The sequence below is a fragment of the Peromyscus maniculatus genome, chromosome 7 (assembly GCF_049852395.1).
Source record: "Peromyscus maniculatus bairdii isolate BWxNUB_F1_BW_parent chromosome 7, HU_Pman_BW_mat_3.1, whole genome shotgun sequence".
In the NCBI taxonomy this organism is placed as follows: domain Eukaryota; kingdom Metazoa; phylum Chordata; class Mammalia; order Rodentia; family Cricetidae; genus Peromyscus; species Peromyscus maniculatus.
Genome location: NC_134858.1, coordinates 111385337 through 111402137, shown reverse-complemented (window position 1 = coordinate 111402137; position 16801 = coordinate 111385337). Strand labels below are relative to the sequence as shown.

The 16801-nt window shown below is 38.7% G+C and overlaps 1 protein-coding gene across 50 annotated transcripts in view; it reads right to left on the bottom strand.

Annotated features, from left to right (window-relative positions):
• Clasp2 (cytoplasmic linker associated protein 2) overlaps nt 1–16801 on the bottom strand; it is a 193434-nt gene that overhangs the window by 73400 nt on the left and 103233 nt on the right. For all 50 annotated transcript variants that reach the window (XM_076577230.1, XM_076577234.1, XM_076577231.1 and 47 more), the window contains 9 exons: nt 16585–16677; nt 13481–13626; nt 9182–9317; nt 8206–8276; nt 6324–6383; nt 4524–4601; nt 3591–3758; nt 2922–2977; nt 1945–2118 (listed from right to left, as the gene is read on the bottom strand). In XM_076577230.1, the coding sequence (XP_076433345.1) occupies nt 1945–2118; nt 2922–2977; nt 3591–3758; nt 4524–4601; nt 6324–6383; nt 8206–8276; nt 9182–9317; nt 13481–13626; nt 16585–16677 (982 nt within the window). The remainder of the gene's footprint in view (nt 1–1944; nt 2119–2921; nt 2978–3590; nt 3759–4523; nt 4602–6323; nt 6384–8205; nt 8277–9181; nt 9318–13480; nt 13627–16584; nt 16678–16801) is intronic.

The window sequence follows — 16801 nt, the reverse complement described above, 5'->3', positions numbered from 1 at the left end:
GCAGCCCCGGCTGGCATACACCAACATACCTAGTTTTTGGTTTGTTTTGATTCCTCCTCCCTCTTCCACCTCTTTTTTTTTTTTTTAAAGGTAACTACTTTTTATTTCATTTATTCCATTAGGTTGACAGAACCCTCCATCCCAACCCTCACAGCTTTGTTGAGGTAGAGGCCAGTTTAGTCTCTACACCTCAAGGGGATCTACTCCCCACTCTAAACAACAAAAATAAAAAAAACAAACAGAGCCTAGAGTTTCCAGTACTTTCCATGGATCTTAGGAGTGTCACATTCTTTCTAAACACCATCTCTATCCAGACGTCTGCAATCAGGAACATGAGTAGCATGGAGACCATGTGTATCATCAGAACACCACACCATAATTATTATATTGCTAAAAATAGCCTAAGATCATTTTAGCAAACAATGCACAGGTAGAGTAATGGGAATGTCTGAATTCCAAAGACAATCAGATTATGAGGGCATAAAACAACAGACCAAGTTCTGGAGTGGAAGGTTGGTTTTTATTTTTTGGTGTGATTATTTAAATACTAGATTATTGTGTCAAAACTTTGTAAGTTATTATTATTATTAATTATTATATTACGAGTGGGTGCTATGGAACACATATGGAGGTCAGAGGACAATTTATAGTAGTAAGTTCTCTCCTACCTGTGAGTCTTGATGGTTAAACTCAGTTCATCAGGTTTGGCAGCAGTTGCCTTTACTTACTAAGCCAACTAGATGGCCCTCGATCTAAACTCAACATTTAAAGAGGCTTCATGCACTAAATTTCCATTTAGAAAATAGTGTACCATCATTTAATTCACTTCAGCCCTGTTTTCAATAAGGCCCTGGTCAACACATTCTCATCAACAGTGGGCATTTTACTAAACTTTCCTTTATATTTATAGGTCTTTTAACTTGTTTGACCATGGTCAAAACCCAACATTTGTTCTGGTGTTTATAGGCAGCTGTTATGTGTCTTTTATTTTTATGATCTATGTAAGCACATCTGTATCCGACTTGGAAAACAATGCCATCTTTTTTTTTTTATTTGTGGAAGGTGACAAAAATTGTCTCACAGCTACTTGATTTTATATTTTCACATTAGACTTAAATCTAAGACTTTTCACCACAGTTGTTTTTATATTTACACATTTTTTTTTTCTGTGACGTGAGATTAGATGAATTCTTATCTGTTCCATTTTCAACAGTTGTCTTACAGTTTTATTGAAGATTCTGGTCATCTGGAATGTATTGGAACACTGTGTGTAATAGGTTATAACTTATACTTAAAAAATTGTGAAATACACATCTCAACACCATGCACTGAGTAATCTAGCCTTACTTCATCACTCTGCAACAGCGCCATTCTAGCACACACAAACGCATGTCCCAAATCTCCATGCTCTTTACTGTATGCCAGTAACTTATCTGCTTAATGTTCCAGCACTACAACAGTAAGCAACAAAGAAGTATACAACAGAGACACAACATGGATAAACAGCCCTAAAACTTAACCTGATAGATACGAAAACATAGAGAAAAAAAAACACAAAAAAAACAAAAACCCAATTCCAAACAGCATTTGGAATGTATGTCTAAGCTTTGATTAGACACAGACTCTGAAGTTCTCCTTATCACCAAAGGTAAAGGAATAGAAGCAAGATCAAGAAACCAGAGAAACTGATTACAAAGCCAGTGCCTTCGCTTGGTAACAGTGGGTAGGTGTGTCATCAGTGCAGTTAGGAAAATCCTATAGCAATCATGGAGTCAAGAACAATGTTTGATCAAGATGAGGAGGAAGACAATGGAGAAGAGCAGAAACAAGGTGGCTGACAGGTTCATGGTTCATCCCTAACAAGCAAGAATGAACTAGAAATGGGTGTGACGTATCATTTTCTCTTCACTGAGACCAGGGGAAGAATGCAAATGGCTGTCTTACCAAGTGATGCATAGGAACCTGGATTCAGGGCACCTGCGCCTAAGCGCCCACTTCGTACAGCTTGTCCAGCGGCATGATGCGCTTTGGCACCAGCTGCGGCGTTCACATCAATGTCACTTCGAGAACGCTGCAGGCTTCCTGGAAGGGAGCTGGCTTTGCTGCCTCCCACCGATACTACAGAAAACAAAGTAGCCGGTGTTACTTATATTGCTGCCAACAAAATGACGACACAAGTACTTTAAACTATCCTGTGCTAATCATCTACGGCCACACAGGATCCACACGGCAGCAGTGGCCAAATGGATAGCTCTGTAATGTCACTTTAAAGTCAAAATGCCTCGGTCAGTTATGATACAACAAAGTTTTCTTTAGCAATTTTGAGTAGTTCTTTGCTTCATTTTTCTTTCATGGGAAAATGGTGAATTTTGATTATAAAATTGACAGGTCTGTTTTGGTATCTGAAGAGGTGACATTTAGGACAGTTTTGGGAAAATGAAACACTAAAACACATGACAGCATTATTATTCTTGATGACTAGAAAATGCAAGAAAAGTTACTCTAGAAATAGCAATATTGAAAAATTAATGTAGCTTTGTTACTCTTGGAAAGTGTGTGCCAAGTCATTAAACTTCTGAAATTAAAAAAAAAAAAAAATTCTGAAATTTAGTTTCAGTTCTTAAAAGGAGTTTTAACATACTATGAGCTATGACTTGTTAATGGTTGTGAAATCAACTGAGTGGGTCCTAATGAGCATTTTAAAGAAACGAAACAGAACAGGAAACCTCACAAAAGGCTAGGCAAGAACTGCCTCCCAAAGCTTCAGCTTATACACAGCATACAGAGTTACAGTAAGTGTGCATGCATGTGTGACCCTGGGTTATGAAAATATTTCCTCATTGTAGATCACATCAAAGCAGTTTAAAGGCTACTGCTTATAGACAAAATAGGCTATAAGTCTTACTCAAAGAAGCAATTACCTCTTCCAGCCACAGTTGATGGATTCGCTGTAGACCATTTAGAAGAAAAAGGACGACTGCAAGGTAAAAAGAAATGCTTTTAGTAGCAAGACTTAACTGATCATTATAATAAGAATGAAACAGCGGCTGTCAAGAAAGTTGAGAAATCTTCCTTTAAAAACAGTTGTTTTCAAGAATAGCTATAAAGCAAAGTAATTGACAATGAAAAAGAGAGAGACCAGGTTACTTTATTCATGTATTAGCACATAGACAACTCAATGTTAGCACTACCAATCACTTGCATCCTAAAGAACGTCACATAGAAGAGACAGTGTGGTTATTCCTAGCATAACAGGCAGCTTGGCCCACCAGATCCTGTCTCATGCGATTCCTCCAATGTCATGTCCTGGAAATGCACTACTCACTGCATCAATTATTTTATGGTATAAAGAAATGCACAGAAGTCAAGTGTTCCCAAACATGAACATATAGAAACAAAATGTGAATCATTAAATTCTTAAAAGAAAACTCAAAGAATAGTTAAACTAGTATATGGTCCAACACCAACAGTAGCCCAAAGAAATTAAGTAAAACCCAATCCCCATTTTTTCAAGGTCTTAGTAGATGCGAACTCTCCGACTGAAGGAGCTGGAGAGAGGACTACCCAGAACTACCAGTGCATGGCCTTACTTGAGACTCTCTTGTGAGCTGGATGAGGACCTGTCTGACTGTGGAAGAGATGCTACACTGCCAGAACTCTTTAGGTAAGTTTGAAGGCTTTTCTGATACGACGGCTCAAGGGAATTATATAACGTTTCAGCTTCACCAGGAAAGTGGTTTCTAAGACCCATGTATGTCCTGTAAAGGAAAGAAAAGACCATCAGTAACAGTTTGTCATGACTGGAGGAACACAAACTTACTGTGTCAGGTGAAAACTATGTAAACTGAGTGAATTCCAGGGGGAAAATTGCAGGTTTTTGAAAAAGCAAACCTCAGTTCACAGCCCAGTTATGCCATTCATGGTTCATGTAGCCCTAAGTGAACACCCAATCTCAGAGTTCAGAGGCATCAATGGAGACAGTACCATTTTTGCAGGACTTTCTTCAGTATTAAAAAGTTAAAAATAAGCCAGCTGTGGTGGTGCACGCCTTCAATCTTCGCACTCAGAAGGCAGAGGCAGGCGGATCTCTGTGAGTTCAAGGCCAGCCTGGTTTACATAGTAAATTTCAGGTCAGCCAGAGATACAAAGTGAGAACCTGTCTCAAAAAGTGTGTGTGGGGTGGTGGTGGTGGTGGTGGTGGTGGTGGTAACCAAGAGTCTTACTTAATGTTAGGTGCATAATACCTACCCAGTACATGCAGTTGCCTTATTGACAACGAAAGTGAATACCCTCTGACGGAATGAGAACAACGGCGACTGCACAGATGACAACTGAAGTCAGTTGTTCTATGTCTAGCACAGAGTTAGTGGATAAAATGCATTTCAATTTTGATGGAGAGTTAGTCAAACAGAGTAATTCAGATACTGGTGATATCATCTCTCGATGTAATTCATTATGAACAACAACAAAATACCTCAAAGCATGTTGAATTGAGTTTTCACAAAAATATAGTACAGACTTACTTTCTTGCCTCCACTCTGGCCTCAGCATCAGCATCATGAATTCCCTTCTTAATAGTTTCAACCAAGACAGCTGCATGTCTATACAACAAATGTACCTTTATGTTAATACTTAATACTGTATTTCACCACAAACAATAGCAATTCCTACATGGTACACATCTACCCCAAAGGAGGGGAAAAGTGGAAGATTTATTATTAAAGTAATTAAGATTGTAGCATTTTCTTTACTTTTTTAAAGGCAGAGTGTTGCTACACAGCCTAGGATGGTCTTGAACTCAAAACAATCTTCCTATATCAGCCTCCAGAGTGCTGAGATTACAAGTGTGTAATACAATACCTAATGTCTTTTTCTCTCTCTTTTTCTTTTCTTTCTGAGATGGAGTCCTTCTATGCAGCCTGAGCCAACTTGATTTACATTCTATCTCCCCAGACTTCAACTGGGTGGGACGACAGATATGGCCTGCTCTAAGATTATAGGAGTTTCTAACAATTTGCCCTACACATCTCACCCATATATTGTTTCCTCCTGATAATTCAGAGAGTAAAAATCTGAAAATAATTATCTTTATAGAATCCTAACAACAAGTAAATAAATATGCACTATTTAAATTTAAAACTTATTATAAATTTAGGGGTGGGAAATAACCATATGGTTGGCTCTTCACGATCCCACAACTGTAAAAAGTTATTTGCTACAAGGATGATCTAGCCCAGTGGTTCTCTCAACTTTCTTAATGCTGTGACCCTTTAATACACTTCTTCATGTTGTGGTGAGCCCCCAATCACAAAATTATTTTCACTGCTACTTCATAACTGAAATTTTGCTACTGTTATAAATTGTAATGTATATCTCTGATGTGCTGGATATCTGACATGTGACACCTGTGAAAGGTTCCTTCAACCCGTAAAGGGGTTGCAACCCACAGGCTGAGAACGACTGATGTAACCAATATATAAAGAGTTGCCACAAATAAACAAACAAACAAAAACTTTAGAAAAAACTTTGAATTACTTTATGCCTATGGAAAAAAATTCTATTAAAAAACAAACAAACAAAGAAACCTGTACGGGCTGTAGAGATGGCTTAACTGTTAGGAGTACATACTATTCTTACAGGCGACTGTGGTTTGATCCCCAACACCCACATCAAGCAGCTTATAGCTGACTATAACTCTAGACTCTGGGGATCTGACACCTTTGGTTTCCTAGGGTACCCATACTCCCATGGACATACCTACACATACAATTTTTCAAAAAATTCTTAAAAAAAAATAAAAGAACTGTGATTCTATTAAAATAGAAATCAGCAATATACTCAATAAAAATGCAGGTTATTTCTGATGCTTAAAAACTTAAAAGCAGCATGAAATAGTACTTACACAGCCCTGTACAGAGCTAACTAGCTGTTCACACTTTCCTTCATCTCAATTCCTCTTTAAAAAAAAAATCTCTTTCAAACAGGGGGCCCCTTTCTTCCCTCTGACAAACCAGTCACTACATGAAAGATTACAATTTAAGAAACCTATCTCACATAGTGCATTTTAAAAATGTTTTTCCAATTCCAAATGGAGGATGTTAAATAACCTATTCTAAGGGACCATCACCCAACCCACCAAAACGCACACTATTCACAACTGTATGCACAGAAGGAAAACAGCATCATAGCTCTAAGGAAGAAAGACAAGGACAAAATGAGAAACTGTAAAATACTGCCTTCTGGAAGGGGAATAAAACTGTGTGTGTGTGTGTGTGTGTGTGTGTGTGTGTGTGTGTGTGTGTGTGTGTGTGTTGGGTGCCTACCTTTCCAGTGAATGAGTCTGCCACTCTTGCAGCAACAGATCTAAAAATTCAAAGGAACGCCTGAAAAACAAACATTAAATTACAATTAAACATACTGAGAAACACATTCATACTTTCTTTCAAAATACTTCATTTTGCCTCTGAATTAAACATACAAGACATATTTTCAGATTACCTTAATCAGAAAAAAACTGATCTAAAGGACTTAACTATTACTATGTAAGATAGCTTAAAGAGACTTTTGAGACCTATAATTTAATTTCAAAATGTTCATTAAGTATTAAACATTTATGATAGCACCCAGAGAGATGGCTTCGCAGGCAATCATGACTCTACAAAGTAGTCCTCTGACTTTCAAATGTGCTATGCAGCCCCAACATACATCATACACACAGAATGAAATATACAATGACTGCCACTAAGTACATGACAGTCTAGAACTTTTGCTTCTACTTAACTATGTGCAATTAGGATTTTAAAGCAAATTCATATGTGTTTTCTTCTAAGCCCTCTAATTCTCAACTTCAGCCATTCTGTTCTTCATTTGGAGGTTTCAGAAAAATGGGCTGTTAGTCAGATTTACCTATGGAGTGTTATTTTCCAACTGCTGAGATTTCAAAGAGCTGACTAGATTCACTGGTCTAAAAATTGTAAATCACGTAAAGAACCTGATGCCTTATTCAGCCTTTGTCCAGTGACAAAATACTAGGCAAAATGTATTGCTCTCCAACATTCTATGCACAAATACTGGGCCTAAAGATATATATCTCTATATATATAGATATCTACTGTCCTTGTATTTGCTGTGGCCTTGACTCTTGAGTGTGAGGCAAGTGCTCTACCACTGAACTACATCATTAGCCTTCCATAGGTCTTCATCGCTGATGGCAGTAAGTTTTGAAGAAATCAAGCTAGGTGTGATGGTGCACTCCTGAGATCTCAGCACTTGACAACCGAAGCCAGAACAATCACAGGCTCAAGGCCAGCTTGGCAATACTTCAACACCTTTTCTCAAAATAAACGAATGCTCTTTTTTTCCAGAAATCATAAAGAGAAAGAGAGACTAACAGACTTAATTTATCTACTTACTGTCTTTTTTTTCTTTTAATTTATTTATTATGTATACAGTGTTCTGCCTGCATGTGTCCTTGCAGGCCAGAAGAGGGCACCAGATCTCATTGCAGGTGGTTATGAGCCACCATGTGGTTGCTGGGAATTGAACTCAGGACCTCTGGAAGAGCAGTCAGTGCTCTTAACCACTGAGCCATCTCTCCAGCCCCTACTTACTGTCTTATACACACAAAATCAGAAACTCTTAAATGTTTCATCTGCAGTCTACGGGGTGAACTCATTAGTCCCATAATTTACATATGCACTGAGATATACAAGAGGGGCAGTTGTAGAATTCTAGCTATGCCTAACTCTATACTCTGAAGAACAAGGCAGTCAGCGAATAAACAAACAACAGCAAAGTGATAAATCTGAGAAACCCGAGTGCTCACAACAGTTGCTTTATCCCCCTTCCCTTAAATGTGGTAAAAAGCTTGTATCACGGGCTAGAGAAATGGCTGGACAACTAAGGGTGCTCACTACCAGCCTTGTGACCTGATTCTGAGCCCCAGGATCCACATGGTTAAAAAAAAGAACTGAGTTTTGAAGTTTTCTACTGATCTCCACGAAAGTACAATAATGTGTGTGAGTGCGTGCGTGTGCGCGCATATATTCACATAGTAAAGGTAAACAAATTTGAAAAATTATATCACTGTTTTAATGGAAAAGGGTAATTTTAAGAAGTTATAGCTAATTGTTACACTAAACTAAGAATTAAATGTATTACTGAATAGTAAAATTTATACTAAAAACCTTTTCCTCTACAACTTACCTCCTCACAGGAACTGATTTTGACGTGCAGTTGCTTGTTATTAAAGGTATAAGTCTAGGGACATGGGTATGCTGAAAAAGATAATTTAAAAAAGCATGAAAACACTGTGCACATCACAGTGCCTGTGTGTGTCTTATACTCAAGGGCTTAGCTATGGAATAGCCAGGGGGGGGAAAACAACTGCAAATCAGATCTATAGAAACCTAAATTCCCCCTAATCAGAGTGAAATGATAGGTAGTTTTCAAGAGATAGCTGTGATGTCACCAATACATAAGGAAGACATTGTTCACATGCCCAAGAAGAGCTGTTAGGTCAAAATAGGGGTGTGTATATGTACAGAAATAGTAACTGCATGTCATTGAGATCATATTACACTCACACTCTTGACGACTGTGATACAATGCACTGTGAAATGGTGATTTTTAATAGAACTTTCATTCTGGCTGAATCACAAAGCTCTTAGATTCAAGTAAGCAATAGATACTGCCCTCCAACTCCTAATTCTTAGTGCTTTTCTTTAGTGAAGTACACTAAAATGCTCATTACAGATACAGAATGTAAGCATGGATCTGTGTCACCTTTGGTCTGGCATTTTTCTCATTCCTGATTTAGTTATTAAGCACTTCATTTCTGGTATTTTATGAAATTGTAACATCATTAATTTGGTCAAAATCTCTACGTATATAGCAGCCCATATTAAGAATGTGTTTGCTGCTTTCATCACTACCTGCAACATCTGTGATTACATACACAAGTGCATGCATACACCTACACAGATGAATGATGTTATGTTCCCTATTCAAATGGGTATATTTTGCAGGCTTTTGCATTACTTACATGCGCCATATTAACTCTGAATGGCTTTTATTACCAGAAAATTAATTCTGAAGTAATTTTCTTTCTTTGAGAGGTAAAAAGAATAATAATATGACTTAATTAAGTACATGGATGGGGAGGGGTTTGTGAGAAACCTACCCGAATAATAAATCTGATTGCTGCACATCCAGAAGTTGCCATGACTTTTGCACTATTGGGAACAAGATTAAAAAGTGTAGGTACAATGGCTTCAGCGCCGTGATCAAACTTGTTTCCCAAAACCGTTGAAAGGTGGCTACAAAGGAACACAAAAATTATTTTAATATCAAATACAGGAAAAAAATTATTTATTTATTTTGAGAGAGTTTCCTATCCTAAGGCTAGCTCAAATCTGACATGTAGCCAAGGCTGACTTTGAACTTGTGCTCCTCTTGCAGCACATGCACCGTGCAGCACACGGCTGGCTTAGGAGGTGCCAGCATTCAAAGACAGGGAGGGCTTCATCCACGCTTCTGCCGACTGAGCTGCACCCTCCCTCTGGGTACTTTTCTTCTTTTTCCTGCCCAGTAACTGGAAGTCCAAAGACAAAATGTGGTATTTTATTTATCTCTGTGACATTCAGAGATGCTATGTGATCACAGAATCAAACTATGAAAGCTAAGTAAACATTAAGTAAAATTAATACCCTGATTGGGGGTCTTCTTCAGATATTTCTATTTCGATGCCCCAATAACCTCAAGTCCAAAATATTTTACTCTTCAGTTCCAAATCTTACACCAATCAATGTTTCAAAAAACATTCCCTATTTTGATTAGTGGTACAGTTACTTTTTTGTGGGGGAGGTGAGTCACAAATATTATGATCTCTTTGGGGCAAGATTTAAGAATCCACTACTGAAACTCTAGTCTCTCCTAAATTCAGTAATCTTAAAGACATTTGTAATTTCTTTGCACATTTGTAATTCTCTCTCTCTCTGCCTCTCTCTCTGAGTATGCATGTGTGTGTGTGTGTGTGTGTGTGTGTGTGTGTGTGTGTACATACGCACATGTGAGTGTGGATGACAGAGGACAAGTTCAGTAGACATCCTCATGAATATCATCTATTCTCTCACTGACTTGGGGCCACCAACTAAGCTGGACTGCCTGGCCAACGAGTCTTGAGATCTTCCTGTCTCCACCTCCACAGGGCCGAGATTAGAAGTGTACACCCCAACTCTTAATGCTGTACAGCAAGACGCTTACCCACTGAGCTCTCTCCCTAGCACTAATTAGCTCAGAACACTCAGAAAGGAAGTCATTATTGACAGCTTTGACAATGTTTGTAATATTGGTCAATTTCAACATACACAGAATCTTTATTTGATGGATGTTTCATTTTTTAGCGACAAGGTGTTATGTAGCCCAGGATGATTTTTAACTCTGATCCTCCTATTTCCACCTCCCAAGCGAAAGGATTACATGTATGCTCAGCAGTTTACTCTCTTACTGAAAATGCATGGTTGGGATACAATTTGTGCCAAAAATGAAGGTTCTTGATTCAAAGAGGGACTCCAGACTTGCTAGTGTTCAATTACAAAGTCAGTTTTTGCCTGATTCCTAGGCAAAAAGGGCCCTCAAATGCAGTGTCTTCCTCTAAGGAGTGTAAGTTCTGTTCCAGTAGGCAGGTAACATACCTGGGAATCAATTTGACTTTTTGATAAGCTTGCTGGGAGAGGTGAGGCCTACAGCAGCTGGTTCAGGACCTGTGCATGGGCGTTTCTGGGGGCGCTGTCCCATGTGTTGGGCACTAACAAGGATTCTGGAAAAGTCAGATTTACAAGTTTTCCTGAAGGAGCCCTGGGAATTGGGGTTTGCCTCAGTGTTGGGAAACAGTGGTTTTCTCTCCTCCTCAGTGAGTTGTAGCTCTCACATGAGCAGATATTCAGGTATTCAGCTAGACCCAGGATCACATCAATTTCTACAGCTCTTTGGCTGTCTCTCTCTCTCTCTCTCTCTCTCTCTCTCTCTCTCTCTCTCTCTCTCTCTCTCTCTCTCTTTTTTTTTTCACTATTCTGCATACTAATCTTGGCTACCCAAGCCTACTGAAACTTGGATCTCTGTTTTCCTAATTCAGTAGATTGCCTTGGTCTACATGGGTCCCTACGCTACTCTATGTCTCTAAGGCAGCACCAGGAGATGACCACACTGCTCTGTTCATGTCTATCTTTCAAGTCACTTAGCTTTGCCTCCACTGTACATTGCCTGCAAAAAGCTATTTACTTACTCTGCAGTTTTCCTAGTCTGATTTCAAATATATTTTGGTTTGGTTCTTTCTTTAAAAATCATATTTATTTTGTTTATTTTGTGTACATATGAGTGCCAAAGCATAGCATGTCGAGGTGAGAGGACAACACTCAGGGACCAGTGCTCTCCCACCGTTTGAATCCAGGGGATTGAATTCAGGTTGCCAGGAAATGCTCTTACCCACTGAACCATCTTACTAGCCTGTAAGTATATTTTTCAAGGTTATATTTATGAATTCCTGTTATTTGTTTTGCCAGAGATATATCATCATTTTGGTTTATTTATGTCACTTGGCAACCTTGATAACATCCTTTGATTACAAGTCCTCCATAGGGGGCTGGAGAGACGGCTCAGCATTGAGAGCACTGCCTGCTCTTCCGGAGGTCCTGAGTTCAATTCCCAGCAACCACATGATGACTCACAGGTCATCCACAGAGTCCCCTACACAGGGTAATTATGCAACCTAGCACTTCCCCACCCTTCTTGCAATCCTCATAATTTTTTTTTTTTTTGGTTTTTCGAGACAGGGTTTCTCTGTGTAGCTTTGCGCCTTTCCTGGAGCTCACTTGGTAGCCCAGGCTGGCCTCGAACTCACAGAGATCCGCCTGGCTCTGCCTCCCGAGTGCTGGGATTAAAGGCGTGCGCCACCACCGCCCGGCAATCCTCATAATTTTTATATGCCCTTTGTTTCCTTAGAACAGTAAAACAATAGTAACTAGAAGATGTACTGGAGGAACCTTTGTGTTCCTTGTCTTCAAACAATACTTAAATAACCACATATGCAGCAACACTATTCAGGTGAGTGCAGTGAGAAATGGGATTTCAGGGGAAGATGACATACATACAGATTTTGATAAATTAAGGTGTTATGATTCTAATTTGCTACAGTATCAGAAACTGGTACTTAACAGCCAAATTAGGACTAGGAAAACTAAGTAGAGCCAGTTCCAGACCCATTCATTTTTCTCCATACACATGGAGTTGACAAAGTATCAACAAATCCCCAGCAGGCTGGCATTTTAAGGTTGGTGTAAAGATTATGGAAGATGCCTTTTATCTCGTGTTAGGGATTGGACCCATGGCCTCACACATGCTAGCTCAGTATCCTATCACTATGTCATAATCTCATCAGAAGATTTTATAAAAAGTAACATGAAGAAAGGAAGAGAGAAAAATAATAACTGAATCCGTGTGTACAATAAAAATGATTCTGGGATCACATATCAGCTTCTTTGGGGTAATCCTGCTATTGCTTCACTTACTGAATATTGATTCAATGAGTACTACATTTATTAATAAAAAATGAGTTAGCATTCCAGGTATGCTGGTGTACACCTTTTACCTCAGGACTTGGAAAAGCAGAGGAAGGCAGATTTCTGTGAGTTTGAGACTAGCCTGCTTTATACGGTGAGTTCGCAGACTGTTGAAGAATATTATTTTAAGATGTGTTACATTTGTTTATGGTATAGAATATTTGTTTAATGATGCAAAGATGTATTGCTTTTTTTTTTCCCCCGAGACATGGTTTTTCTGTGAAACAGTCCTGGCTGTCCTGGAACTCACTCTGTATACCAGGCTGGCCTTGAACTCACAGAGATCTGCCTGCCTCTGCCTCCCAAGTGCTGGGATTAAAGGCGTGCGCCGCCGCCTGGCTGCTTTGCATTCTTTTATGTTGCGGGTTTTTTTTTTTAACTCTGTAACGCTGTGTTGCTTTTCCTGTCTAAAACGCCTGATGGGTCTAATTAAGAGCTGAATGGTCAATAGCTAGGCAGGAGAAAGGATAGGCAGGGCTGGCAGGCAAAGAATAAATAGGAGGAGAAATCAAGGAAGAGAGGATCAAGGATCAAGAAAAGAAGGGGCCAGCCACCTAGCCAGACATGGAATAAGAAAAGAAAGGTATATAGAATAGAGAAAGGTAAAAAGCCCAGAGGCAAAAGACAGACGAGGTAATTTAAGTTAAGAAAAGCTGGTAAGAAACAAGCGAAGGTAAGGCCAGGCATTCGTAAATACTAACAGGCCTCTGTGTGATTTATCTGGGAGCTGGGTGGCAGGCCCCAAAGAGTAAAGAGTAAAACAACCAAACAATACCAGACACCAGGGGAGCCAGGGCTGTATACTAGGACCCTGTGCAAAGGAAACGAAACAAAAGCCCTCAGCACAAGAGGGCTACACTTACGCAACAGTGATGCAAGCTTCTCTGACCACCTGGGATCTGAGGTCCTTAGCAGACAGCTTAAGTGCTCCATCCAACAAACGCAAATGCTGGAAAAAGCAATCATACTGTGCAGCCCCAGCAACAAGCAGTGATCTGATTTTCTTAAGCTAAAACAAAGAAATTTTTCATTATTGATATAAAAAGGTGACAGCCTATAAAAAAGGTACCCAAACTACATCATCTAAACATTTTCATTTTTCTTTAAAATGAACTATATGGACTTCATTACATTTACATAACTAAATTCAGACATTTTAATGGCACTGAATGCATCTCATAAATAAACATATAAAACAACAAAAAGCTTTCTGAAAAAACACCATTACAAGTTTAGTTACATGTTCAAACAGATACATATATACATAAACAAGTAAATTTAAAATTTTTAATTATTCATTCTTTTTTTTAAAGTACAGTAAAATGTAATTACCATGAAATTTATCATTTTAAAAGATTTAATTTGTGACATATAAGCACATTCACAATGTTGGACAACCAATATCATTACCTATTACTAGCCTCAAATCTCTCCCTTCTCTTCTCCCTCCTCTGCTGTGTTGGGTTTGTGTGGGTTTGCTTAAGGTTAAACAAAGGCCTCATATATGCTAAATAAACAAGACACAAACAATACATAATAAAAAATAAAGTGCGACAAAGAAAAACTAATATTAAACTGAGTAAAGTAACTATACAAAACTGTGTTCAGCTGCGCTACTGACAAGCTAAGTCAAAGCTGCAAGAAAGATATTCTTTACCCATCAGAGGGACAAGAACTTACAAACTTGAGAGCATACAGTACCAGAGAGAAATGCTCACAAACACACACACACACACACACACACACACACACACACACACACACACACACACACAATGTGAGTAAAATTATCAAGGACTAAAGCCTTTATTCACTGACTGAAATAAAATTGCATGTACTCTTTACCAAGAACCTACATGTAAGTATTCTAGCCTATAGTAACAGAACTGTTACAAGTATATGCAAAGATTCGGGACTCAGTTCAGTGGTGAAGTACTTATTAACATCATACCAAGGGAAATAGAGAGCACAAGGACATTTATTATGTTGTTAAAGCTGAGCCCGGTGGTGACTCCATTAAGCCCAGTACTCAAGGCAGAGGCAGGCCAATCTCCTTGAGTCTGAGGCCAACTTACTCTATACAGTGAGCTGCAGGACAGCCAAGGATACTAGAGAGAACCTATCTACAAATACAAAAACATAAACACTGGTCGGTGGTAGCGTACACCTTTAATCCCAGCACTCAGAGGTATAGGCAGGTAGATCTCTGAGTTTGAGGTCAGCTTGGTCTATAGAGCAAGTTCCAGAACAGCCAGGGCTACACACAGAGAAACCATATCTCAAAAAACCAAAGCAAAAACAATAAAACCCACAAACAAGCAAAACAACAAAAAACAAAAAACCCTAAAATCTGTAAAATCATCAAATGAGAATGATTTTTAATAAGTTACAAACATACATATATATTAAACTAAATAATTTATGTACACATTGATCTGCATTCAGTAAATATCTGAGCAACTATGACGAGCTTAGCATCTATACCAGGTATATTGAATAGGCATGATCTGTTAAATAAAACAGAGCAAGGGATTAAGCACTGTTTAGTTTTTTATGAAAGGAGTGGAGTGTATGTGTTTCTACACATGCCTGAATGAACAAAGAAAATGTCAAACAATTCAGACTATTTCTGAATGACTACTTTCAAAGGAAACAAAACCAGATTCATGTTTATATCTTTTATTTTAATCTGTGCTGTTTCTCTACAGATCACCCATAACAAAACTGTTATTTTTTTTAATTCTAATTTATGCTTGATTAGAACTGAAAAACAACTAAAAATCATACTTAAACATATCCAAAGCACTATTTTTTGTGTTAAGAACACATTAAACATTCAAAGGTACAGACTTCTTTTTTTCAATTATTTATTTTTACTTCATGTACACTGGTGTTTTGCCTGCATATGAGGGCCATATGGGTGCTGGGAATTGAACCTGGGTCCTCTGGGAGAGCAGTCAGTGTTCTCAACCTCTGAGCCATCTCTCTAGCCCCTGACACAGAAGCCTTCCCACAGAGATGGAGAACAGTCTGTAATACATAATGTCATAAAGCACTATTTCTCAGGAGGCGCCATGAGGAGCCAGACTGGAAGCCTTGAGAGCACGGGGCATCTTTCCTGGCTTCCTGAGGATGCCGAAGTGCTCACTGTAATCTTGTCAAATTTGACAACATCACAAGAGGTGAAATACAATATAGAACAGACGTCAACACGAACATTATTTTAAGATTCATCAAATATTTCCTTCAAGGAATCTACTGTAAATAAACTATTCCTAACTCAGGAAGTTAGGATAATCACAATTTTTGTAAATCATTCATTCACATTCATTTTATTCACTACAAAGTAGAGAGTCAGATGAACAGACACCCTGCTGTGGAATTATGTCAATGCTGAAAAAATACTGAGCCCACAGGAGAAGTAACTTTTTTCTCTTCTCTAGTAAGTCTTCACGACTTTAGGGTGCAATCATAAAGTTGCTGATAAGCAGCTAGGTGACCCTGAGAAGGTCAGGCCAGAGCTCTCAATTTCACATTTCCTTGTCAGTCAGCAAAGAACCCAAGGGGACAGGCTTGTGGGACAGGCACTGACATGATCAGCAAAAACAGAAAAAGCCTCAATCTAAAGCTGACAGTGCCTATTAGAAATGTTCCCCATCGGACTCTAATTTACTATCGCTATCGCCACAGCTGCATACACGTTCTCTCTGCGTTTTGAACATGAACACTGCTAAGAAGAGAGGGATAAGAAGATAAAGGATAGGGGCTGGAGAGATGGCTCAGAGGTTAAGAGCACTGGCTGTTCTTCCAGAGGTCCTGAGTTCAATTCTCAGCAACCATATGGGGGCTCGCAACCATCTATAATGAGATCAGGTGCCCTCTTCTGGCCTGCAGGCTGAACACTGTATACACAACAAACAAACAAACAAACAAACAAACAAAAAGAAGATAAAGGATGAGAACTCACTGCATTGGCACGCTGGTCCCAGTCATGTTTGTCATCTGACAAAATTTCCCTGATCTTATTTAACGTTTCTTCAAGTTCTCGACTGGAATAGATCTTAAAGAAAAGATTTAAAATTTAAACAACAAACTTTAAGATTTAAAATGATAATAACATTTCTTAAATAACATACAATTAAGTCTTATGGACTAAGGTCATTTCACATTCTCGCCGTCACTTT